Raw genomic sequence first — 22,463 nt, 5'->3', positions numbered from 1 at the left:
AATGAGATTGTTTGGTTTTCACAGTTAATTTTGAGAGTTGCTTATATATTCTGGATATGTGTCCTTTGTGGATATGTCACTTGCAGATATTTTCTCCCAGTCTGTAGATTGTCTTTTCATCTCATTAGCAAGGCCTTTCCTTAAAATTTGATAAAGTCCAATTTATTGATTTGTTTTCTTTTACATATGGTGCCTTGGGCATTATGTCTAAGACTCTGCTTCATCAATTGCTAGGTCCAAAGGATTTATGTTTTCTTCCTAAATTTTTATAATTTTACATTTACATGTATTGAGTTTTGGCTTTAATTTTATGGTGTCTTTTGCCATAAATTTTTTTTTTTAATCAGCAAATATATGTCTTTTCTGAGTTTTCTAAGTTAATTATTTTTCTAAATTACCTTCTGATATATTTATTTATAGTTTTATTTTCTACATTCCAATCTTCAACTTATCTGAAAATTACTCTCATAAGTGATGTGAGGAAGGGTTCCGGCTTTGTTTTCTATCTACCTATGCTGTGCTCAGCACTGTTCCTAAGTGCTTTAGATATAACAATTCATTTAATCCTCACAGCAGTCCTGTGAGGTATCGTAGCATTATTATCCACATTTCATAGATTGGAAACTGAGGCTTAGAGAACTTAGATAACTTGCCTAATGTCACACAGTCAGGAAGTGGAAAAATATATATATTTATGTTTGCTATATATATATTTGCTATTTCAACATCTATAGTGGAAATCCCATTCTAGCTTTTTGTACACTTAATTGGGTTGTGTGATTTTTTTTTTATTGTTATTAATTTGTAGAACTTCTTTATATACTTTGGAGATAAGCCATTTTTAGTTACATGTATTTCAAATATGTTCTCCCACTCTGTGGCCTGACTTTTTACTCTCTTAATGGTATATTTTGATTAATATATTTCCTAATTTTAAAATAGTTATATATTAATAAATATATTAGTGTTTTCCTTTATGATTAGTGGGGATTTTGACCTGTTTAAACTTTTGCCCTACTTTCTCATGTTTGTATGTTAGTGTTTTTTTTTTGGCCGCACCGCATGGCTTGCGGAATCTTAGTTCCCCAACCAGGGATCGAACCTGAACCCTCGGCAGTAAAAGCGTGGAGTCCTAACCACTGGACTGCCAGGGAATTTCCGTGTCTGTATTTTTTAAAGCATTTATTGCTTCTGTAATTCGAAACAGAGAAACACCAGTAGATGCAGACTACTACGGGCCTCACGGTCCTTGTTTTAGCAGGTGCAGTTCCTTTTATAAAAACGTCAAGTCTTTCAGTTATCTGGACCTGGCACTTCTGGCCCTCCTTGGCCTAGGAAAGAGCTGACCACTCAGCAGCCCTGTAACAAGAGCCCCTGCACAGGTTAGGGGCTGTGGGAAAGGTGTGGGAGACCAATTGTAACCACAAAGCCATTGAGCAGAAATGTCTAAAGTCAGAGGCTGAAAATACAGGAAAGAAATCTCTGCTCAGACAACCCAGCAGCAGGATATAGAAAGCTAGAACAGGCCCGTCACAAAAGCCGTCCTAACAGCCAGTGCGCACGTGGGCTCCACGTGTGGTTGGGTCAGTGCCCTTTGAGGTCATGGCAGTTCAGAAGAAGGCCGAGGCCCCAAGACCCTGTGCTTCACAGACAAGGTCAATCTCCCAGTGACTTTTAGGTTGAAAGGTCCAGAGAACACTGCCCCTTTACTGCTTCTTGGATAAAGCGCACGGGGCCTCTTCATTAATTTTTTTCCTTTCCAGCCTAAAGGTAGCAAAGCTCCGACGGACTCCTGGTTTCACCTGCATCAAATGACTGCAAGTTCCCCGACACACACCTGCGACCACCCAGACCCTCCCCTCTCGCCGGCCCACCCGTTAGTCTCCCCCTCCCCTCCTGACCCCAGTAATTAACTGAGCACCGTGGCTGAGTGCCTGAGCAGGGCCACGCCCATGCGGCGGGTTCCCTCTCTGGGCAGACAGGCCCTCCCCCACCGAGAACACTGCCCCACCACGTGCTGACCCGAGCCCAGACCCTGTCCCATCCCAGACCCCACCGGTCCCCCAGCTCCTGCCTCACACATGCAGCTGGCCACCAGCAGGTTCGTGACACACCAGCCAGACCCCCCTGCCCACATCAGTGGCCCCCAAAGGTGAAGGTGGCATCCAGTGTGCTGGCTGTGGCCTCTGGACTTTATTCCAGCCCTGGGCCTTGGCTGGGGTGAACAGCCGGCTGGAGAGCCATGTCCTGACTCCATGCTGGAGGGAAGAGGGGGAGGCAGGGTCAGGCCAGGGTCACCAGCCAGGTCAGCTGTAGCTGTCAGGGTCCGTGTCATCTGGCAGAAAATAGCGTTGCAGGGCAGGCTGCAGGAGCTGCGGGGGCAGCGGATGGGCAGGCCTGGGCCAGTCTGGGGGGAAAGGCTGCAGTTCCACCCGGGGCAGTGGCAGCTTCAGCATCCGGATGGCGCCATCCAGGGTGCGGCCCGTCCAGAGCCGGGACAGCATTCGGCCTGGGGGCCAGCAGTATGGTGAGACCTTGGGGTGGGGTGAATGCTCCGCGGGAACTGGGCTGGGGTGGGGTGGACGTCAGGGTCCGATTTCTACCCCTGCCCCTACTCACCTCTCAGTTTCATTGGAGACCTCTGGACCTTGGCCTCCTGAAGCCGGAGGATGGAGTAGTGCCTGGAGGGTAAGGAGGCGGGTTTGGCTGAGCCCGCGCCTCAGCTGTTCCACACAGGCTCTGCCCCAGCATCTTCCAGGGACCCGTGGCGTGCTCACCGGGGTTCCCGGGGCTGTGGCACCACCATGCTGGGCCTCCGTGGCGGCGGGCGAGGGGGCAGGGTCTTGGGCTCCTCCTGCAGGGGGCCCTGCTGCCGAGCCCGCTGCTGCTCGCAGAAGAAGTTGAGTGCGTCGATGGGCCCCAGGTCCAGCATTTTTGACTGTGACCAGTTCGTCTGCTCCAGAGGCAGCGGCTCATCAGGCAGTGCGGCTGGCGCGGAGGATCGCAAGTGGGCCTCGGGCAAGGGGCAGAAGTGCGTCAGTGTTTCAGACAGTGCACGTCGGGTCCGCCCAAAGCGCATCTGTGCGAGCGTCTGCTGGGCCTGTGACTCCAGGGCGGCCAAGTCCGGCTCTCCGGGTGAGACCACCGGTGAGGGCGTCCGGGAGATGCTTGAGGGCATCACAGAGATATGAACAGTTGCCCCAGAGACCATGGAAATCTGCGACAGGGCCTCCTTCGAAGGAGGGTGAAGTGCTGAGGTCTCTGAGACCTCGGGCAGCATCTCTGACAACTTGGCTACCGGCGGCGGCACAGTTTCCATCTGCTGGGGAGTTGGCCAGTGGAGGCCGGAGAGGTGCTGCCCTTGGCTCCAAGCCTGAGACCCCACCCCAGACTCCCTCCTGGGGAGGCGCAGGAAGATCCCAGGAGATGGGGAAGGGGTGAGGGATGGGGGAGGATGGAAGAGGCGCAGAGCCAGAGTGGGGCAAGGAGCCTGCTGGCCTCACCTGGCTCTCCTCTCTGCACTTGGGAAAAGCCTGGGGAGAAGGCGAGAGGCTCTGCGGGCAGGTGGCCCGCCCCCGCCCGCCCGCCCGCCAGCCCAGACCTTCACCTGCCAGATCATTTCCTCCAGCTTCTGGCAGCAGCGCTTGCGCAGTGCGGCCTTGGAGTCGAGGTCCGGGCCCTGGACCCAGGTCATCATCTCCTTGAACAGGAAGCCCTGCGGGTCCTGAAGGCCGAGTCCATCCAGCAGCTTCCTGAGCTCCGGCCTGGGACGGGTGTGGGAGGCTTCTGGGCGGCCTCCCCGGCAGCAGCAGCGGGGAGGGGGAAGGGGAAGGGAGCAGGACTCACCGGCAGGAGGCTGGCGAGTAAAGGAAGTAGCACAGGAGCTCCAGCACCACCTCGCGGGACTCCAGGGAGCAGGCCAGGAGCAGCTGCAGCGCCAGCATCACAAACCGCTTCTGCATGCCGACCTGAGCGCAGGGGGAGCGACACTGGGGCCCGAGGCCTGGGGCGGGGCGGGGCCGCTCGCGGGACTAGGGGCTCACCTGGAGGCTGGGGGGCCGGTCCAGGTTGAGCAAGCGCACGAGGATGCCCTGCAGCCGGCTACAGAGCTCTCTGCTGATGTCGGGCAGCAGCCTCAGGAGCACGTGCAGGATGTGCACGCGGTCTGCCCAAGAGGCCTCGTCCAGCAGGTCCATGAACAGCGAGGCCAGGCCCTCCACCGTGCCCACCTCGGGGTACGCCTGCAGGGATCTGGTGCTGAGGCCTGGCCCCCTGCGCCGCACCCGGGCGCTCCAGCCTCCCCCTCCCATACCTGAGCCCGTGCTTCCAAAACTCCCCCGAACCTGCAGAGTGAAGATGGGGAAGAGCTTTTTGAACCAGTTCTGGCCGACGAAAAAATGCAGGAACCTAGGCAGATGCCCGTAGCGCTCTTCCCAGAGCGAGTGCCCATAGTGGAACTGGGGGCAGTCAAGACCGGTCTCGGCCCTGGCGGTGTCCTCGCGGGAGCCCATGGGCTTCGGGATGAGACACTCGGGGCTCTAGGGGCAGCGGCAGCAGCTGCAGACCCTGCTCTCCTCAGGCAGCTCCTGCGCCGCTGCCCAGCCCAGCCCCGGACGCCCACCTGCGCCTCCTGCTCCTCGGACTCCAGCAGCTGGTCAGAGAGCTGCCTGTGGGGGCCCAGCGAATCCGAGGCCCCGTCCAGATCCTCCTCCCCCTCCTCTCCCAACGACTGGATCAGCTTCTCCCGCCGCATGGCGCGCTGCCGCCTGATGCCCCGCGGCAGCCACAGGTCGTCCTGGCTCCCACCTGGCTGCGAAGTGGAGAGCGAGGCCGAGGCGTGGCCACGGGCGCGGCATGGAGCCGGCCCCGCCCCCGCAGACCCCGCCCAGCCTCGCCCCGCCCCTTGCCTTGCTCTCGCAGCGGCGCCTGAGCGGGCCTAGGGCTCCGAGGCCGCTGACCTCCACAGGCAGCCACATCTGCTGCAGCACCACCGAGTTGGGCACGCAGCCCGGGAAGCGGATGGGCCGCCGCCAGTACTGCAGGTGGAGCACAGCAGGGCAGGTTGAGGGCCTGGACTCCAGCTGCCCCAGAGACCACGCTGGCAGGGCACCCTGGCCACCAGCCCAGCTCTGCCCGCCTGATGTCCAAGAGCTGAGCTGGGCTCACACGCCCTGCCCACGACACACAGACAGGAAGAGAGAATCTCTAGAAATCAGCCCGAAGGGCAGGCAGTGAGTGTGGCATCAGCTGTGGTAACTGAGGAGGGAAATCTGGGTAACAGCTGGCCTTTGGGGAGCCCTGACACCCACATGGTCTCCACAGGACTCAGCCCCCGGTCCTGGAGCAGAGACGCTGATAAGAAGGGGGCAGTAGGAGGGACTTCCCTGGCGGTCCACTGGTTAGGACTCCGTGCTTTCGCTGCTGGGCCGGGGTTCAATCCCCGGTCGGGGAACCAAGATTCCACAAGCCGCGCGGCGCGGCCAAAAAAAAAAAAAAAAGAAGGGGACAATAGGAGCTCGAGGGGGGCTACTGGGGGCTTGGGTAGATGGAGTAGCAGCTGGAAGGCTCCGTTACCCACCTGGGAAGGTAAGAGTGCCAGATGTGTGGGGAGAAGGGGCTGGGCCTGTCTGGGCATCTGGAGGGGGAGAGAATGGGAAGGCCGGCTTCCACTGACTCTGCTCCCCTCAAGGAAGGGGACTCTGGTCTCCCGAAGTCCACAGAGGCCCCAGCCTCCCAACCCTTGCGCTAGGGAGCGGCTGTGGGAGTGAGCGCTGGCAGAAGCTCTGGCTTTGCCTGGTTCCTGCTCTGAAGTCCCTGGCCCTCTGGCAGCCAGTTCCCAGGGAGCGAGGGGTCAGGGCACACAGAGAGCAGCCGCAGCAAAACTGGACCCGGGGGTGAGGGGCGCAGGTGGGCCTGGCCCTCGGGCCAGAGTTGGGCACAAAGGCTTACAGCAAAGGGAAGGTGGGGTGCATAAGAAGGGCCCCCCTGGGGAGGGAAGGGCCTCAGGACAGCGAGGGGCTCTCACCTTACAGGGCTGAACAGCGGCAGGGAAGAAGCCCCTGAGGTTGGAGAGACGCTCCTGGGGCCGCCTCTTCAGCAGCAGGGGGATCTGGGGATGGGACAGGGCTCAGAGCCGAGTTTGGACTCCAGTGTCCCTGCAGTAATGCCTTGGGGCGGCAGCCTCCACCCGCCTGGGCCCCTCACCCTGCGCTGCAGGTGGGAGGACAGTGGATCCGGGGCCACAGGCTTCTCCCCGTGGAGCCACTCCAACTGCAGCTGCAGGTGCAAACTAAGGCCCAGTTCGTGGCTCGGGGAAGAGTGGGCCAGCAGCTGGGGTGGAAGGAGGAGTCAGGGGGTGGGACAGGAACCATGAGGTGAAGGGACAGGGGTGGGAGTGGTGGTAAGCCTCACCTGGGATGCTCTGCTGGGCAACCTCCGGTGGGTGGTGGGGGGAGGCAAGGGGACTCGGGGAGGGTGGGCAAAGCGCTGGCCCAGGGTCCCAAGGTCCTGTGGTGGCGAGGCTTCAATGCCCCCGAAATCGGGGACATCTCTGGGCAGGGCGCACACGTCCCACGTCTGTCTCTCCACTGTGAGGGTCACAGTGCTCCACTGCTGGGACTCTCCTCCGGAATACTTGCCCTGGCAGGGAGGGCAGGGCAGACGGGCAGTGTCAGAGGCCCCGGGTGAAGGGAGGGACTGGGGAGGCCCCACACTCACCAGCAGACCAGGGCCATAAATCAGACGGAGGTAGTTATCAAAGGCCTCCTGGCACTGCTGCCAGGAGGGTGGGGGCCGGGCAGCAGGGCCCACCAGCCCCAGTTTCAGCTGCTGAAGGTCTTGGTCCCGGGCAATGAAGGCTTCCAAGTCCTGGGGTGAGGGTCAGGGATCAGCGCATTCTTCCTTGAGCCTTGCTGCGTGCCCCTAGACAAGCACAGGGATCCCAGGCCTGCCCCAGGGACTGAAGGGGAAGGGCCTGAGCCGGGGTCGGGGGGCAGGGCTGGGGCACTGCGGTGGAGAGGGGGTCAGGAGCCACCCCACCTTCTCCAACACTGGCTGCTGAGGCGTGGCCGTCTGGCGATGGATGAAAGACGAGGCTGCGCTGCAGACAGGGAGGGACACGGGTGGGACGCTGGGTGGCATTACCAGTGGGACAGGGCAGAGGCTGAGACAGGGACCCAGGGGTGGTGGCCAGGCCCCTGGTGGGGAACCACAAACAGCCAGGAGTGGGAAGGCCGGGACTGGGACGGGCTTGCGGTGGGTGGCCAAGGGGCCTGGGAGCGCTGGGGTCTCAAGCTGGGAGCACTCGGCCAGGCCCTGACCCAGGGGAGCCAGGCCGGGGCCTCCGGGACGGCTCGGCTGGGCCTGCCGGCAGACCTGAGGCTGGCCACCCCACGCAGGTTGGCGAGCCTCTGCAGCTGGGCTGAGGTCAGCGACTCCTGGCTGGTCAGCGGCAGTGCAGGGTCATCCACCACATCAGGGGCATCCTGGCACAGCTTCTGAGCAGGGGAAGGGAGCCTGGAGCCCTGGCCTTGGTGGCTTGTCTGCCCACCACAGCCCCACCCCGCCTACCTGTGCTCAGTGCACACCTTAATCAGGTAAGACGTGGGCAGGTAGAGCCTGTGGGCCACCAGACAGAGGCAGGAGCCCAGGGCCAGCACCAGGTCCCCACTGTTACTGCAGAAGCTCAGGGCCTGAGGGGCACCGTTCAGCTGCAGGAGCCTGGAGAGTTGTTCAGACCGACAGTCCGGCACTGCTCCTCGGGACAGAACACGGAGGCAGCAGCAGAGGCAAGCCCCCACCCCTCCCCCACCCCCAGCCCACCGCAGCAGGCGGTTCTCCGCGGTCCAGATGCGGATGGTGCCGTCCAGGCTGGAGCAGGCGTACAGCTTGAGCGTGGGACAGCAGCACAGGCCTGGGGGGGCCAGGACTCAGGGTCAGGGGCCAGAGCCAACTGGCGGCCCGGACTTCACCTCTGCCCTGCGCGCTCACCGGTGATGTGGTCCGTGGGGTCGTCCTGGGGCCGGTGATCAAAGCGTGGGCCGTTGCCCAGGCCAAACTGCACCAAGCCATAGGTGGCGCTGTTCAGGTCCTCGAAGCCCACGGTGATGCGATTCCCGAGGGCGCAGAGCACCACCGCCGGGTGGCAGCACGAGAAGGTGCGCAGGAGGCTCAGGCTCTCCTCGGCATACGGGAAGACGCGCCACATCTTCACGGTCAAGTCTGCCCCTGTGGGGGCGGGAGCCACGGTGGGGCCTTTGGGGAGGGAAGGGGTTCCCAGGCCAGCCGTGGAGGGAGGAGAGGTACCCACCCGAGGACACGATGCTGTTCCAGGTGGACGCAATGGCGGTGACGGGGCCTGGGCCGTGCGCCTCCGTACGGAAGACCGTCTTCGAGGAGCGCAACTCGAGTACGGACAGGGTGCCATCAGTGTGCCCCACCACGAGCAGGTACCTATGGGTGACCACAGCCTGTTGGTGTGGGCTCGGCCGCCTTGCCCAGCCCTGGCTGGCTCCGGCACCCACCGGTTCTTGTCCTTCCAGGCCCAGGCCACGTCGCTGCGGCACAGCTCGCCCTTGTACTGGCGCACTATCTCCCAGGTGGCGAACGCGCTACCGGGATCCGTGAGGTGGCTGTAGAGGTGCAGGCAGCAGGGCCGGGGCGCCGGGGGCGGCGGCGGGCACAGGCGGCGCAGCACGCGCATGGGGCAGCGTGCTGCGTTGGCGCAGAGCAGGTGCCCGGCGCGCGTCAGCAGCCACAGCACCTCGCGGGGCAGGCAGTAGGCCACGGCAGCCGCGCAGTCCTCGGGCTCCAGCAGAAGCGCGCTCACGGTGCGTCCGCTGGAGACCGACACCAGGTAGACCGAGCCATCGGCGCAGGCGCACACGAGGCGCGTGGGCAGCTGCGCTTGCGGGGCCGTGGGCGAGGGCAGCGCCGGCGCCACCTGCAGGTGGAGCACCGGCGCCGACAGCTGGGCCAATGGCGAGTAGAGCTCCCGCATGCGCCACAGCTCCACGCTGCGGGCGCGCAAGGAGAGCAAGGGCCAGCCGGGGCCGGCGGGAGCCAGCAGATGGCTCACGGTCTCCGACGGCACGCGCGGGCCCCAGCGGCTCAGCGCCACCTCACCCACCTGCGCCGCTGCCTGCAGGTCCCACGTGCGCAGCGTCCCGTCTTGCGAAGCCGACAGCACAAGGGCAGTGTTCGGGAGCACGGCCACCGCAGTCACCGGGCCTGCGGGAGGGGCGCGGGTCACTCGTGCGCACCAGGGACTGAGGGAAGGGGAGCCGTCGGTCAGGGTCATGACCAGGGCGGAGAAGCTTGGCCAGGAGCCCATGGAGATCCTGTGCCCGGAGCTCTCGAAGGCAGGGCTGTGCCCAGGGTGAGGGGAGACCAGCCCTCAATAGCCACCGTGGCACGGCGCACCTGTGTGTCCCACGAACACCATCCGGATCTGCCAGTCAGCCTCCCACACCTTCACCGTGCTGTCCCGGGAAGCTGTCACCATGGCCCCCACCTCTCTACAGTACGCCAGGTCGGAGATGGTGCTGAGGGGTGAGAGGGAGGCCCGTGGACTCAGGACCGCAGTGTGTGTGTGTGTGTGTGTGTGTGTGTGTGCACGCGCCGGCACCCCTGCCACGACCGGATTTCTGTCGCGGACTTACCTCATGATTCCCCCCTCTCCCACCAGCCCCTGGGCCCCTCCTCACGTTTTGTGCAGATCCCGACGCACATCTGTGAGAGCCCAGGTGTGCAGATCAAAGGTGAGCACGGCCGAGCCGTAGGCTGCGCAGCAGCGTGGGACGTGAGGGGGATGCCGAGGCCCCAGAGCCAGGCGCGCAAGCGCACCCGAGAGGCTTGGCGGCAGCCGCAGAGGGGACCCATGGGGAACCAGGCAGCGACCCCCTGCACGGAACTTCCAAAGCGCCAGGCTTCCGCCCGCCTCCGCCACCAGCAGCAGCCCGGGGTCGGGCACCGGCAGGCAGCAGACTGGCTCGCGGCCCGGCACCCTGCGCTCCACTGGCTTACTCTGCCACAGCAGGCTGAGGTCGGACCTTAGAATGGCCAGCCCTGCTGGGCCCCATCCCACAAAGCGGCCCACAGTGCCCAGCTCGCCCAGCACTGCCACCAGCCCTGTAAGCGCGACTGGAGCCAGCAGCTTCTCTTGCGCCCAGCCATCCTCTCTGCGCACGTGCAGGCGGCCAGCACCGTCCAGCACCACGAAGCGTCTGCCCACGGGGTCCTGTGCCACCGAACACAGCCCGGCTGCCACCTCCAGGCGGCGCAGCGGCTCTAGCCCGTGCGTCAAGCGCGCCACACGCAGCTCAGCTCTCTTTTCCTGCGGACCGGGACCAGCAAGCCTGCCGTAAACTTGGCGGGGGCCAGGGGTTGGGGCGGGGGGCGGGGTTGTAGGCAGCACCCACCTAGGGGAGCCAAGAGGATCCGGGCTGGGGTCCTGCAGGGGACCCCTAGGGGAAGAGCCAGGCCGGAAAGAGGCCTTGAGACAGATGCCATGGGCAAGCCGCACCTTTTCCACAAAAGTGTGGAGGCCTGTACGCAGGAGCAGCCACAGCTGGCGGGCACGGGCGCTCGGGGTCACGTTCTGCCACTGAGAGTTGCCGGTAAAAAGCCGTGGGGCCGGCTCCTTAAACGATGACTCTGCGAACCGGCAGCGGAAGCCCTGTCAGTGTGGCCTTGGGCCCCTAACCCTGGAGGTCATGGGCAGCCAAGGCCCCTCCTGAGGGCCCTGCCAGGTTAGGGGACTGCCCGGGGAGTGCTGCATTCCCAGAGGACAGAACCAGCGCTTGAGTGAGGCCTGCGGCCAAGCGGGCCGTCTGGGGGTCGAGGCCGGGCCACCTCACCATCCTCTTCGTTGAGCAGTCCCGGGTCCGGGACGTCGTAGATGTCGGCATCATACAGGTCCAGGTCTGGAATCAGGTGGTCGCCTTCTACGGTAAAGGGGTTGCTTGCATCCAACACTTCTGGCTCCATTTCAGGAGCCGCGGGGTCCAGGCGGCTCAACAGCCGGCTAGGACCGTTGCTAGGATACCGGACGCAGCAGGCCCCGCCCCCGACGCAGGCCCCGCCCCCACACCTCGTGAGCCTCCGTCCACACTGAGTCACAGAAACTTTTATTGGAAGCAAACCAGCTGCAGCAAAGTGACACTCAGTGCACGCTGCCCGATGGGCAAGGTGGGGAGTACAGGTGGGCGGATGACCCCTGGGGACCGCCTGCTGGGTCTCCGGCCCTTTGGGCTGGAGTGTGCAGGTCCAGGCCTGACCCTGCACAAAATACAAAAATAAACTCTGTGGTCCAGCTGTCCCTGACCGTGTCAGTTTGTTTGGGCGGGGCAGTGGCTCTTCCCACCAGGCCCTGTGCCGTTGCTGTCCAGTCCAGCCACAGCGTGGGCAGCGGGAGCCTGTGGGGCTGAGGGGACATCCACAGGCTACAGCCAAAGGGCTAGGCGGGTGTGGCCTGGAGTGGCGCTGGTGCTGTGGCAGCGCCAGGATCTGGCCAGCAGCTGTGGAGGCCCTGGGGCCCCTCAGGTGGGCAGGTCCAGGCACTGTTTGAAGCTGGGTGAAGCTAGGGCCTCTGTTCCGCCTCTTCACATACAGATCACCGGGACCCTGGGCAAAGGGTGGCACATAGTGAGTTCTGAGGAGCCCACACTCAGGAGACCAGGGAGAGGGGGCCCCACCCTGCCCTGCACACCCCAGGCTCCAGGGAGGGAGGCCGCTGCAACCGTCACACACCTGTCCTCTTCCATGGTGCTGGTCTCCTCGGGGCCGCCCTCGCGGCCTCCACCTCCACTCTCTTCCTCCTCCTCCTCCTCCTCTTCCCCGAGCTCCATGTCCAGCTCATTGCCTGCCTCCGAGGGAGTGTAGGTGGATCCACTGGGGGTGGGGGGGACCAGTCTTAAAACCGCCTACCCCCAGCCTGCTGCTAACCCCAGGGAGGGTGTCCGGGGAGAACAAAGTTAGGAATGGGGTGGGCCAAGCTGGGGAAACGGTGTGTGGGCCAAACAGGGAGGTAAAGGAAGGGAGGTGGACAGGTGCCAGCCAACCTGATAGAGCGGCAGCTGAAAAACACAATCCGTTTCAGCCGCTTGTTGTAGAAGAAGTAGTTGAAGGACCAGAGGCTGCCATCTTCCCCAAAGGGGTCTGAGTCCAAGTCTGGGTTATAGCTGGGGAGTGCGGGGCGAGATGTGGTGTGAGGTCCCAAGTGCCACACAGACCCAGGACCCACCTGCAGGGATGCCAGCTCACCTGTAGATGTCGCACTCAGCCAAGCAGATCTCCTCATCCACCGCGTTCCACAGCTGCGGCTTCAGGGCCTTGAAGTCCTCGCGGACAGCCGAGAACAGACTGCAGTTGACTGCGTTCACCACCTAGGATGGTCACAGTCTGGGCTGACTAGGACCCAGGACAGCAGGCGTGAACTGGGCCGAGCCCCAGTAAGTTAGGGAGGACACCGGGGATGGTTGTGGGCCTGCAGGTCCCTTCCCCGACCCGACCCTCACCCAGCTGAGGCTGGGCTCCCGGCTGAACTCGTGGCTCCGGGCTGTGCTGAAGTCATAGTCCGGCCGGAAGGACTCGTTGAGCGTGGCAATCAGGTAGAAGAGGGTCTTGCGGCTGCACTTGTCGCTGAGAGGGCCCTCATCCTCGCCGCCTTGGCTCTTACTCAGTCTGCACAGAGAGAAGCGTCAGCCTGTCACTGCCCCGCTTGCCAGTCCACAGTGGGCAGGCCCTGCCCGGCTCACCTGCTGGGGCTGAGGCCCGAGGTCTGGGGTGGGGACAGTGCCTCCAGCACATGTGGCTGGCCCTCCTGGCAGAACTGCTTGAACATGTGCTTGTCGTCGCCCGCCATCTTACACGAGTAGCTTTCAATCCTAGAGACGCAGACAGGACCACGAAGATGCCACCCCCCCAGGCTCAACCCAGAGACAGGGCAGAGTGACCTCTGAGACGCCAGCCCCAGAGCCCCGGCCTCACCTGCCAATGATGTGGGCATCTCCTGTCTCCACGGTCAGCTGCGAGTTGATGGCCTCGAAGCTGGAGTTCTCCAACAGCTTCATGTCCTCGGGGAGGAAGTCCTGTGCTCCGAAGGGCTAGTGCTGCCTGAGGATGGAGGTCAGTCCATGGGTGTCTGGCCCTTGGGGCTCCACCTTCAGCCCTCCTCCCAGTAAGTGGCGCCGCTGTAAACAACTTGGGTCCCTCCTGCAGCCTGCTCCCAGGCCTTCAGCACTGGCGGGAGAGGTGATGAGAGCGGCATGTCCAGGCCCCAGATCAGCCTCACCTCTTGCACCTCACAGGAGTTCTTGGGCCAGGCTGGGGGACCCACCGGGGATCCTGCTAACCCCGGGGCTGCTGGGTTAGTCTCTCCCTCAACACCCCCCATCCCGACACAAGAGCCCTACCCACCAAGGGGGGCCCTGTGAGCCCGCGAAGGGACGTGACTCCTGCAGTGCCCCTCCGGCCGGGATCCTCAGCCCGGGTAAGAACCTGCACCCAGTTAGGAACCAGGTAACCTGGGGCTCGGCCCTGCCGTCACCTGGACGCGGCGCTCTTTCCTGTTCTACAGGCTGCTTTCTAGTGAGCTCCTCCGTTTTTCTCCGAAAGTACGACAGGGAGCGGAGGGAGGCCCCGCGGCCCCCGAAGGGCCTGTCAGCCGGGCAGCTAGGGCGCTGCAGCGTCTGCCGGGTCTAAGGGGAACCCCAGCCAAGCCGCGCGAACTACAAGTCCCAGGAAGCCGTGCGCCTTGGGAGGCGCGCGTGCGCTCCAGCGCGAAGCCTGCTGGGGGCTGTAGTTCTGGGGGGCCCGAGTCGGCGCCGGGCACAGGGCGTACACCTACCTACCTGCTTACTCTGCGCTCAATCGGGCCGGGCCGGACCAGGCAGGGTCAGGTCGATTGGCGTCTGTGCGGGTGAGAAGGCGGTGCGGGCCCCGGGCAGCGCGGACGCCTCAGGACCGGAGTGCGGCGCGGCGGCCTCCGCTCGGGCCGCACTGTATCCGGGGAAAGAAGCTCCGCAGCGACGTCCCGTTACTCCCGGCCCCGCCGGCCCATCCGGGCTGCCACCGCGACATAGCCTCGCCCGTGCACGGCGCCCGACTATCGCGACCGACCTGCCCGCCGACCGCCACAGAAGGCCCGAGCAAGCGAGCGAACGACCTCTACCTCCCCGGGCCGGACAACAACAAGCGTCCGCCAGGCCCGGCCCCACGCGTCTGAATGGCCCGCTCCAGCCGCCGGGACCGGGAGCTCGCAGAGCCATTGGGGGCAGTACCCGCCGCTCAGTCCTGTCTTCCACTCCTACTGGCTGTGGCGCCTGTCCGTCATCTTCTCGGCCGTGCGAACCCGCCTTCCTCCCTGGCGCTCATTGGTCGCGGCCCCTCGCCGGCTCCGCCCCGGGTGCTGTCCGAGTTCCCCGGAGCGACTAGCGGACTATTGAGGTGTGGGCTGGAGGGGGTAACGGAGTGTTCGGTGGGCGGCGAGAGGCGGGCGGCGGCCCAGAAGGAGCCTGGGGGCTGCAGCCCCCACCCGAGCCTCTAGGGCCTTCTAGTCGTGGCCGGTGCTTCAGTCCCTGACGCTTTGCCCAGAGTACAGGCCTCCAAGCCCAGCCTCGCCCGCCGGAGTCCGAAGACCCTCTGGCCATGTCCATCGTGGGCGAAGCGGGAGGGTCAGACGGCTCCAACGCTCAGGCGGCGCCCGGAACCCCAGGCTCGCGGCCCCAGTTTCCGGCCGGTGGAGGCGCTCAGCGGCCCGAGGCCACGGAAGCGGGCTCGTGGGGCTGGGCCGGGACCGGACCGGAGATGGCGCCGCCGGCGGGCGGCGCGGCTGCGGCCTCGGACCCCGGCTCGGCCGCGGTGCTCCTGGCCGTGCACGCCGCGGTGAGGCCGCTGGGCGCGGGGCCGGACGCAGAGGCGCAGCTGCGGAGGCTGCAGCTGAGCGCGGACCCCGAGCGACCAGGGCGCTTCCGGCTGGAGCTGCTTGGCGCGGGGCCCGGGGCGGTGAGTGGGGGCGGCGGGGGCGCGCGGCCTGGCCGCTGAACCCGAGGCCATACCCTTCCATTCGCCAGCTGCGTGCTCTTGAGCAGTTCCCTTTTCTTTGCTTCTGTTTCCTCGTGTGTAAAATGGGGATAATGCTGGTGCCTCCCTTCGTAGAACTAGTGTGAGGGTTTCATAAGGTAATACGTGTAAAGGGCTTAAAACAGTGTAAGTGGCCTACAAATGTTACCTCGTGTTCCTTTGATCTTCATGCAGTATGTGCTGGGGGGAGGCACTGAGCCCGGACTCTCCCCCTCCTCAGGTCAGTTTGGAGTGGCCCCTGGAGTCTGTCTCCTACACCGTCCGAGGCCCCAGCCAGCATGAGCTGCAGCCTCCACCGGGAGGGCCTGGGACTCTCAGCCTGCACTTCGCCAACCCTCAGGAAGCTCAGCGGTGGGCAGCCCTGGTCCGAGGTGCCACCGTGGAAGGACAGAATGGTCAGTGCCCTGGAGTGAAGGTTCACTGGGACTGGGGCAGTGTTAGTTCTGCGAGAGAACAGGGGTAGCCCCACCCCCCAGGTCTGGATGGGGGGAGTAGTGGGGAAAGCTGAGCCCACCTTACCCACTGCTGGGGTTCTGGGAGGACTCCCAGGAGGGAGGAAGTAGAGAAAAGGAACAGAGACCGAAGAGCTGGAGCCTGGAGTGCCAGACAAGTGTGGAGGGGCAGAGCACGCAGGCCCTCAGGACCTGGGCGAGAAGACAGACTTATGCAGAGCTATGGGAAGGTATTCAGTGGGAGAGTGACAGGCTCAGATGCGAGCTACTTAGGACTGGCTGAGACCTGCATTCGTGTGGGTGGTGCAGATAGGGCCGGAGAGAAGAAGGATGTTTCCAGAGATGCCTCGGAGATGGAATTGGCTGGATTTCCTTGAGGTTTAAATGGAAGAGTGCGTGGTTGAGACAGAAAGCTGCAAGGAACGGACACTGGGGAGCTCCCAGATAGAGGGCCTTTTTGGGAGGGCATAGAGGTGGTCAAGTTCTTAAACATGTGGGAGGGAAGGGAGGGAGGTGGATCTGGACTGGAGCTGGGGCTCTAAAGAGGTAAAGGTTGGGGGTAGAAGAGGTCAACCAAGGTCACCAGGAGAGAGAAGTGGGAAGAGAAGAGGGTCTGGAAGGCAGACAGACACACACAGTGTATCAGGGAGAGTCCACAGATGCATCAGAACAGCTGTCAGAGGGGTGAGAAGAAAACCACACACTGGGATGGAAGAGAGGTCCAGACAACAGCATCTGCAGAGAAAGAAAGGCCTTTTTTGTTCGTTCATTCGTTTGTCCGTTGGTTCACCAAATGTGTGTTCAGCACCTGTAGTAAGCACTTTTTTAAGGCCTTAGAGATTTAGCATGAATAAAACTTTAAATCTCTGCTCTCTTGGAGCTGGCATTTCCAGAGAAGAGACAGACGTATAAAATAAGTAAAATAAATTCTGTGAGATGGTGGAAAGGATGGGAGCGCTGGAAGGGAGGGGTTTGCAATTTAAAATAGGGTGGCAGGGAAATCCTTATTAAAGTGATCCTTGAGTGAAGTGTAAAGATCATGGGGTGAACGATGTGGCCTGGGAGCAGCAGGTACAAAAGCCTCAAGGCAAGAGTATGCATGAGATCTTTCGGGCTCAGCTGAGGCCAGGCCAGGCCTGGTGCTGGGTGCTTGGGAGCCCTGCTTATCTCAGTGGGAGGACAGCTCAGAACACTGAGGCCACCACAGGAGCTGCATCAGCACCGCATGGGCAGGGCCTCAAGTGGGTGGTAAGAAGCAGAGACGGCAGCATGCCCAGGGCAGGCATCGGCTGGAGAGGGTTTGTTTGGCATGGGAGCAGCCCAAGGTGTTCTGTGATGATGGTAGAGCCAAGAGAGAGGATGGAGGTCCCCGAGGACAACAAAAGGAGGCTATCTTGACTGCAGGGTTCCTGGTGAGCAGGATGGGGTGGGCTCCTTCTGAGGACCTCCTTTGGTTCTGCTGCGAGGCCAGGGAGCCTCCTGGCTGGCTGAGAGGGCCTGTACAGGCCAAGAGAAGTGGCCTGGCCTCTGCGGAGGAGGGGCACGGGTGGGACTGGGCAGCAGAAGGGACCAAAAGGACTCCAGAGCCCAAGGAAGAGCCAAGTGCAGCTCTGAGTGGAGTCAGCCGGGACCTCTGGGGTTTGCAAGGGCCAAGGCTGGGGAAAAGGCCTGGCTTGAAGTGTGGCCAAGGCGGGGCCCTGGCAGGGGCTGAGGTGAGGAGGGAGGAGACGAAGGTACCGGAAACCTGAGGTCAGAGAGCAGAGGCCTGGGTGAGTACTCAGCTGGGGGCTAGATCTCAGGAGACCACAGCCCACCCCACATCTTCCCTCCTAGGCAGTGACAGCCAGACCCCAGCCCTAGGCTCAGAAACGTGCCCTGTTTCCCCGCCCAGTCTCCTTGAAGTGCCTGCAACCAAGGCCCCCCAGCCCAAGGTGGACCTTCCTTGGCGCCCTGGAGACTTGATGGAGAAAGGTAAAGGCAGGGGGCTGGAGAGGCTGGGGAGGCAGCCCGTGGGGGGCTGTGACGGCCCTCTCCCCCCTGCAGAGGACCTAGCAGGGCACCTGACCCGGGCCATAGAGAGTGGGGATGAGAAGCGGGCAGCCCAAGCAGCAGCCATCCTGGCCCAGCATCACGTGGCCCTCAGCATCCAGCTCCAGGAGGCCTGCTTCCCTCCTGGCCCCATCAGGTAAGGCCTGGGACTTCTGTCTCTCCCTGACCTCCCAGCCCTCTCCGGTCCCCAGTCCTTACCACTGACCTACATTCTGGCCCAGGCTGCAGGTTACAGTTGAAGATGCTGCATCCTCTGCCCACGTCTCGCTGCCAGCCCACCCCCACTCCACCATCGGGGCCCTCCAGGAGCAGGTGAGCACAGGGTCTGGGGACTCTGCTGGGGGGACCTGGGTGACATTCTGACACTCTGGCCCCAGGTATTCTCGGAGTTTGGCTTCCCGCCGGCTGTGCAGCGCTGGGTCATCGGGAGGTGCCTGTGTGTCCCCGAATACAGCCTTGCTTTCTATGGGGTCCGGCGGGATGGGGACCCTGCTTTCCTCTACCTGCTCGCAGCCCCTCGAGAGGCCCCAGGTCAGTCCTTGATTGCAGTGGGATGAGGAAGGTGGGGTGCAGCCTGACATGGTCCTGAGTCTCATCCCCTCTATGGCAGGACGCAATCCTCAGCGCCCCCAGAAGATGGATGGGGAACTAGGCCGCCTGTTTTCTCAGTCACTGGGGCTGCCCCAAGCCCCTCAGCCAGCTGGCTCCAGCCTGCCCAACCCCCTTCAGGTGGGCAAGGGACTGGGCAGGGAGGGCCTAGGAGGCTGTGGGCATTGAAGGAATGGGTAAGCAGTAACCGTGTCCTCACCTCCCCAGCCCGGCTGGCCCTGCCCTTCCTGCACCTTCATCAATGCCCCAAGCCGACCCGGCTGTGAGATGTGCAGCACCCAGAGGCCCTGTGCTTGGGACCCCCTTCCCACAGCCTCCACCCAGCAGCTACCAAAGGTACCAGGGGCAGAGGCAGAGGCAGAGGCAGGGGAGGGGATGGGGGCAGGGGGGCAAAACAAGCAGAACGACCCATCTTCTCCCCCTGCCCCCAGGTCACAAGAAGAGAGGATGGCCCTCCCCTTCCAGACCCAAGGTCCCTGGACCCCCTCCTGAACCTCTCAGGGAACCTCTGCTGACTGACCGCTCGCTGGAGACAAAGCCGGGCTTGCCGGGGAGGGGCTGTGAGCTGGAGTCATTAAATACACTTGTGAGCCAGCTGGGTGCCCCTTCACTGTGCCCTTGTGCAGACTGGGCTGCTGGGAGAACGGAAAGCAGGGCACAGCCCCACTCAGATGAAACTTGGCAGCGAGGCAGGGGTGGCGGCTCCCCAGCTGGGCCCAGGTGGCTACTGAAGAGCATACTTGGGACGCAAGTCCCCTGAAATCTCCCAGGCCCCAAGGGTGCTTAGGACACCCCCTGCCTGCTGACCACTGGGCTGGGCCCTCTGAGCCCCACCCAGCCCTCAGCTGACTGGCCCTCCTTTTCCAACCAGAGCCTTTCAGGTACACACCCTCCCTCTGCCTTTCTCCTCTCTGCTCTTGCCCTCCCCACGCTGGTCCCCACTCCTCTGGGCTATTCCCGCCAGGCTGCCCCTTACATTCCCTGCTTGGGAACAAAAAAAGCTCAGAAAATAAGAGCCCTGAGCCAGGGCCCAGGGCTACTACCAGGAAAACACCGCCATGGGCCTCCTGCCACTGACAGGTCCACGGCTGTGTGAGCCCGGCCACTGTCTGGCCATGTGGCCTGAACCCACTCCCAGCCGCCCTGTAGACTGCGAGGAGGTGCCGTTCCCTCACAAAGACCGTGACCCTTGAGTCAACAGCACCTCCAGCTGCCCAGCCAAGAGACCAGAAGCACCTTCCAGGTGGCCTCCGCCTGCCTCTCTGCTTCCTTGGAGAGGTTGAGCGCTGCCCCTCCTCTCCCGGCCACCGCCCAGCCCTGCCTGCCCCTGAGCCCCAGGAACAGCTCCTGCAGCTCCTACTTTAGGCCAGCCTCTCCCTGGTTGAAATGCTATGCAGGGCTCCCTGCCGCCTTCAGGATGAAGGCCAAGTGGTTCAATACACGGACACGGGTGGGTTACTGCAGCAGGGCCCTGGGCTGTGTCCAGCCAAGCGAAGCCCTTTCCACCTGTAATCAGGTTCTCTCCACTCCAGTCAGTGTTGCCACTTTCTCTAATAGCTAGGTCTCCGCTTCCTGTCCCACATTCAGTGCTGACTGGACTCCCAGCATGCAGGGCAATGTTGGCCACACTGCACTGGACACCCCTGGGAGCTCTGAGGGCAAGGGTCTTAGTCCTAGAGTCCTCTGCAAACCTGTATTCCCATCACACAATAGCTCAAATGGGTATGTTGAGAAACTTAATTTATTTCCATGATGGGCGCTGAACGATCTGGAGCTGGAACCTCGTCTCCTGCCCCTTCCTCTCTTGTCCCAGAGGAAGAGGGGCTTGGCCAGGAGGGCCAGCTGGGACCTGAACAGGCCCAGGGTGGCTCCTTGGCTTGAGGACCCATTCAGGCAGGACAGCAAGCAGACACTGGGCAGGGTCACTTGGGTGGCCGATATGCCAGCTTCCGGCTTTTCAAGACTGACCACTTATGCCGCTTCATGGCATAGACCAGGGGCAAAAGCAAGCCCATCATCATCAACATCTGGGGAGGAGGCAGGCTCAGAGGAGGGAGGCGGAAAGGACCCCTGCCCAGCTCCCAGCCCCTCCCCCAGGCCCACTGTGCCCCTCCGCCCAGCCCTTTCACCTTGAGCCCCATGCGTTTGCGATGGTCGTGTTCTGGTTCAGATGTCCAGCGCAGGAAGGTACACACGTCCTTGGCTACCTGGGACATGGTAGCTGGGGTGCCTGGGCCAAGGACAAGTGGTACGAGCTGCCCGTGGGTGTCCCTGCCCAACGTGGGGTAGCCCAAAGAGCATCCTCCACCATGGGGCAGAGATGGGTTCCTGCCCACAGCTTCAAAAGGGATGGGACCCACCCCTACCACCACCCACCCCTACCACCACCCAGCACACAGATGGCCTCAAGGCTGCCCATGAGCCTCCTCAGAAACAGACAGACAGTGTCCCAGCCAAGGAAGGTGCAGGCACTCTTGGGCCAAGAACACAAGGAGAGCATCCCTAGCAGTGGGGAAAGTAGGACCCAGCTTGCCCACCCCCAGCGTGGGGGGCTCTCACCGTCGTCAAACTCCAAGACTTCGTTGTAGATGGGAGGCGCCATGCCAATGGCCTGGCCAGGAAAATAGGGGTTGAAGTAGAGGCCTTCTCGCAGCGGCACCCCAGTGGGTGGCTCACAGTAGCCCGTGAGTAGGGAGAAGACGTAGTCCTCACCACCGTGCCTGGGACCAGATCGGGGTCTCCTCAGCCCCTGGCATGAGGCAGCCCTTCCTCCCCCAGCACCCACCCCCCCACCGCAGGCCAGTACCTAGCTCGCACGACGTAGCTGAGGTCAGGGGGCAGTGCTCCGTTGTTGGCCGCTCGCGCAGCCTCAGGGTTGGGGTATGGTTTGGGGAAGTAGTCAGACAGCTTCCCCGGCCGCATGAACATCTCCCCGTTCTCATTGGGGCCATCCTGAACCTCCACCTGCCACCAAGAGCCCCATCACAACCCTGCTGTCCAGCACAGCAGGAGCCCCAATCTGTGGGGTCCTCCGCATCCCCACGTCCCCACCTCCTCAGCCAGCGCCTTAGCTTCATCCTCTGTGTAGCACACGCCCACCAGGTGGCGGTAAGCCACGTAGTCCATGCTGTGGCAGGAGGAGCACACCTGCTTGTACACCTGGAAACCCCTCCGGATGCTAGAGACATAGAAAGGGTTAAGGGCGCCGAGGATTCCACCCCACCCGGCCCACCCAGAAACTCCCCCAGCCAGCCACACACCTGGTGTGGTCCAGGGAGGAGAGGAGGCCGCGGTGGGACCACGGATAGCTGGGGGGGTGCAACTCCAGGTCACTGGCACTCACCGCAGAATGCAGAGCCACAGCCAGCCCTGCACCCCCTGCCGCCAGCATGCCCAGCGCTGACAGAATCACTTTCCGACCCCGGGACGGGCCACACTTCGACGACAGGGACACTGCCTGCAAGAGTCCCGCTCAGCGCCTGCCAGAACACCACCCAGCCCTACCTGGGGATCTGACTCTCAGCGCCTACCTCTCCCAACTCAGGCACCCAGCACCGGCCACCTCCCGTGCCACTGCCCTCCCCACCCTCCCCGCTGCGGACCCCTCGACCGGAATTCGGCCCTGAGTGGGGGGTTTTGTGAGGCGTGTTCTTAGATCCTGGGCCAGGAATCGGGCCGAAGTGAGCAAGGGTGCTGGGGCAGGCCAAGGTCACAAGCAGCTGGCTGAGATCAGGCTGAGGTCACTTTAGGACGCGGGCCCAGTCTGGAAGGCCGCAGCGGGAGCGGGCCTGGGCGCGCCCCCCGGGGAAGCGCCCAGTCCCGAGCCGGCAGCGAGCCCGCCCCGCCGCCCCCCACGCTCGGCACCAGGTGCCTGTGCTGCTCGGAGGGGTGGGAGCCCAGCCCTGCTCCCAAGGTCGGCGGGCAGCGGGGGTCCGGCCGGGGCGGGGGCCCAGGTGCGGAGGCTGCTCCCGCGCTGCCTGGCCCGCGCCCGGAGCCTCCCAGCGGTGACCTTCACTGGGCTGCGGGGCCGCGCGGCGGCCAGGGTTAGGACCAGCTCTCACCTGGGGTGTCCGCAGTGGGAGCTGCCCGGGCCGCGCACCGCTCAGCAGACCCCGGGCCCGCGCGCCCGGCAGCCCCGCGCCCCGCGGGCCCAGCACCAACCCGCGAAACGAAGCCACCGCCGCTGCCGCCATATTGGCCCTCCTCAGCGCGGCCACCGCTACCGTGGGCCTCTGCGGCGCCAAAAGAGCTTAAATCTCGCGAGAACCGGGG

At 62.9% G+C, this 22,463-nt stretch overlaps 4 protein-coding genes across 5 annotated transcripts; 1 reads left to right on the top strand and 3 right to left on the bottom strand.

Annotated features, from left to right (window-relative positions):
• Nucleotides 1–2,032: 2,032 nt before the first annotated feature.
• On the bottom strand, nt 2,033–11,082 carry WDR97 (WD repeat domain 97). Its single transcript, XM_061171980.1, has 23 exons — nt 10,857–11,082; nt 10,523–10,653; nt 9,705–10,333; nt 9,421–9,542; nt 8,523–9,228; nt 8,309–8,451; nt 7,990–8,226; nt 7,822–7,912; nt 7,587–7,719; nt 7,375–7,496; nt 7,039–7,099; nt 6,412–6,867; nt 6,205–6,330; nt 6,026–6,109; nt 4,908–5,036; nt 4,622–4,810; nt 4,344–4,538; nt 4,044–4,241; nt 3,847–3,968; nt 3,602–3,764; nt 2,778–3,232; nt 2,620–2,681; nt 2,033–2,509 (listed from the first exon to the last, which is right to left on the bottom strand). The coding sequence occupies exons 1-23, from the start codon at nt 10,984–10,986 to the stop codon at nt 2,307–2,309; spliced, it is 4,887 nt and encodes a 1,628-aa protein (XP_061027963.1). The 5' UTR covers nt 10,987–11,082; the 3' UTR covers nt 2,033–2,306.
• A 27-nt stretch (nt 11,083–11,109) lies between these two features.
• Nucleotides 11,110–14,217, bottom strand: MAF1 (MAF1 homolog, negative regulator of RNA polymerase III). 2 transcript variants are annotated; one of them, XM_061171978.1, is made up of 8 exons: nt 13,851–14,214; nt 12,988–13,113; nt 12,756–12,884; nt 12,516–12,681; nt 12,262–12,383; nt 12,060–12,179; nt 11,749–11,889; nt 11,110–11,622 (listed from the first exon to the last, which is right to left on the bottom strand). In XM_061171978.1, exons 2-8 carry the CDS (start codon nt 13,068–13,070, stop codon nt 11,601–11,603), a joined length of 783 nt encoding a protein of 260 aa, XP_061027961.1. In that variant the 5' UTR covers nt 13,071–13,113; nt 13,851–14,214; the 3' UTR covers nt 11,110–11,600. The 2 variants fall into 2 exon arrangements, with proteins under 2 accessions (XP_061027961.1, XP_061027962.1); XM_061171979.1 differs by lacking the exon at nt 12,756–12,884 and having other exon boundaries at nt 13,851–14,217.
• A 240-nt stretch (nt 14,218–14,457) lies between these two features.
• On the top strand, nt 14,458–18,785 carry SHARPIN (SHANK associated RH domain interactor). The gene is made up of 9 exons (XM_061171977.1): nt 14,458–15,003; nt 15,302–15,476; nt 17,367–17,504; nt 17,577–17,718; nt 17,804–17,894; nt 17,960–18,113; nt 18,193–18,311; nt 18,399–18,527; nt 18,623–18,785. The coding sequence occupies exons 1-9, from the start codon at nt 14,647–14,649 to the stop codon at nt 18,704–18,706; spliced, it is 1,389 nt and encodes a 462-aa protein (XP_061027960.1). The 5' UTR covers nt 14,458–14,646; the 3' UTR covers nt 18,707–18,785.
• A 1,129-nt stretch (nt 18,786–19,914) lies between these two features.
• LOC133076809 (cytochrome c1, heme protein, mitochondrial) lies at nt 19,915–22,415 on the bottom strand. The gene is made up of 7 exons (XM_061171377.1): nt 22,253–22,415; nt 21,452–21,648; nt 21,243–21,369; nt 20,998–21,155; nt 20,751–20,911; nt 20,321–20,421; nt 19,915–20,218 (listed from the first exon to the last, which is right to left on the bottom strand). The coding sequence occupies exons 1-7, from the start codon at nt 22,382–22,384 to the stop codon at nt 20,114–20,116; spliced, it is 981 nt and encodes a 326-aa protein (XP_061027360.1). The 5' UTR covers nt 22,385–22,415; the 3' UTR covers nt 19,915–20,113.
• Between the last annotated feature and the right edge of the window lie 48 nt (nt 22,416–22,463).

Source organism: Eubalaena glacialis, chromosome 17 (assembly GCF_028564815.1).
Source record: "Eubalaena glacialis isolate mEubGla1 chromosome 17, mEubGla1.1.hap2.+ XY, whole genome shotgun sequence".
In the NCBI taxonomy this organism is placed as follows: Eukaryota; Metazoa; Chordata; class Mammalia; order Artiodactyla; family Balaenidae; genus Eubalaena; species Eubalaena glacialis.
This window is presented reverse-complemented; position numbering and strand designations above follow the sequence as displayed.

What these genes read in the sequence shown, in the direction of transcription:
- LOC133076809 (XM_061171377.1), bottom strand. Translation starts at nt 22,384, where the DNA reads ATGGCGGCAGCGGCGGTGGCTTCGTTTCGCGGGTTGGTGCTGGGCCCG. An exon ending in TCCTCCCTGGACCACACCAG is followed by an intron (nt 21,370 to 21,451) that starts GTGTGTGGCTGG and finishes CTATGTCTCTAG; the next exon opens with CATCCGGAGGGGTTTCCAGG. An exon ending in AGTCTTGGAGTTTGACGACG is followed by an intron (nt 20,422 to 20,750) that starts GTGAGAGCCCCC and finishes TCCTTGGCCCAG; the next exon opens with GCACCCCAGCTACCATGTCC.
- SHARPIN (XM_061171977.1), top strand. Translation starts at nt 14,647, where the DNA reads ATGTCCATCGTGGGCGAAGCGGGAGGGTCAGACGGCTCCAACGCTCAG. An exon ending in TGGAGACTTGATGGAGAAAG is followed by an intron (nt 17,505 to 17,576) that starts GTAAAGGCAGGG and finishes TCCCCCCTGCAG; the next exon opens with AGGACCTAGCAGGGCACCTG. An exon ending in GCCTGCCCAACCCCCTTCAG is followed by an intron (nt 18,312 to 18,398) that starts GTGGGCAAGGGA and finishes TCACCTCCCCAG; the next exon opens with CCCGGCTGGCCCTGCCCTTC.
- WDR97 (XM_061171980.1), bottom strand. Translation starts at nt 10,986, where the DNA reads ATGGAGCCAGAAGTGTTGGATGCAAGCAACCCCTTTACCGTAGAAGGC. An exon ending in ACTGCTCAACGAAGAGGATG is followed by an intron (nt 10,654 to 10,856) that starts GTGAGGTGGCCC and finishes GCCGGTTCGCAG; the next exon opens with AGTCATCGTTTAAGGAGCCG. An exon ending in CCTCCCACCTGCAGCGCAGG is followed by an intron (nt 6,110 to 6,204) that starts GTGAGGGGCCCA and finishes TCCCATCCCCAG; the next exon opens with ATCCCCCTGCTGCTGAAGAG.
- MAF1 (XM_061171978.1), bottom strand. Translation starts at nt 13,070, where the DNA reads ATGAAGCTGTTGGAGAACTCCAGCTTCGAGGCCATCAACTCGCAGCTG. An exon ending in GGGAGCCCAGCCTCAGCTGG is followed by an intron (nt 12,384 to 12,515) that starts GTGAGGGTCGGG and finishes TGACCATCCTAG; the next exon opens with GTGGTGAACGCAGTCAACTG. An exon ending in GCTGAGTGCGACATCTACAG is followed by an intron (nt 12,180 to 12,261) that starts GTGAGCTGGCAT and finishes CGCACTCCCCAG; the next exon opens with CTATAACCCAGACTTGGACT.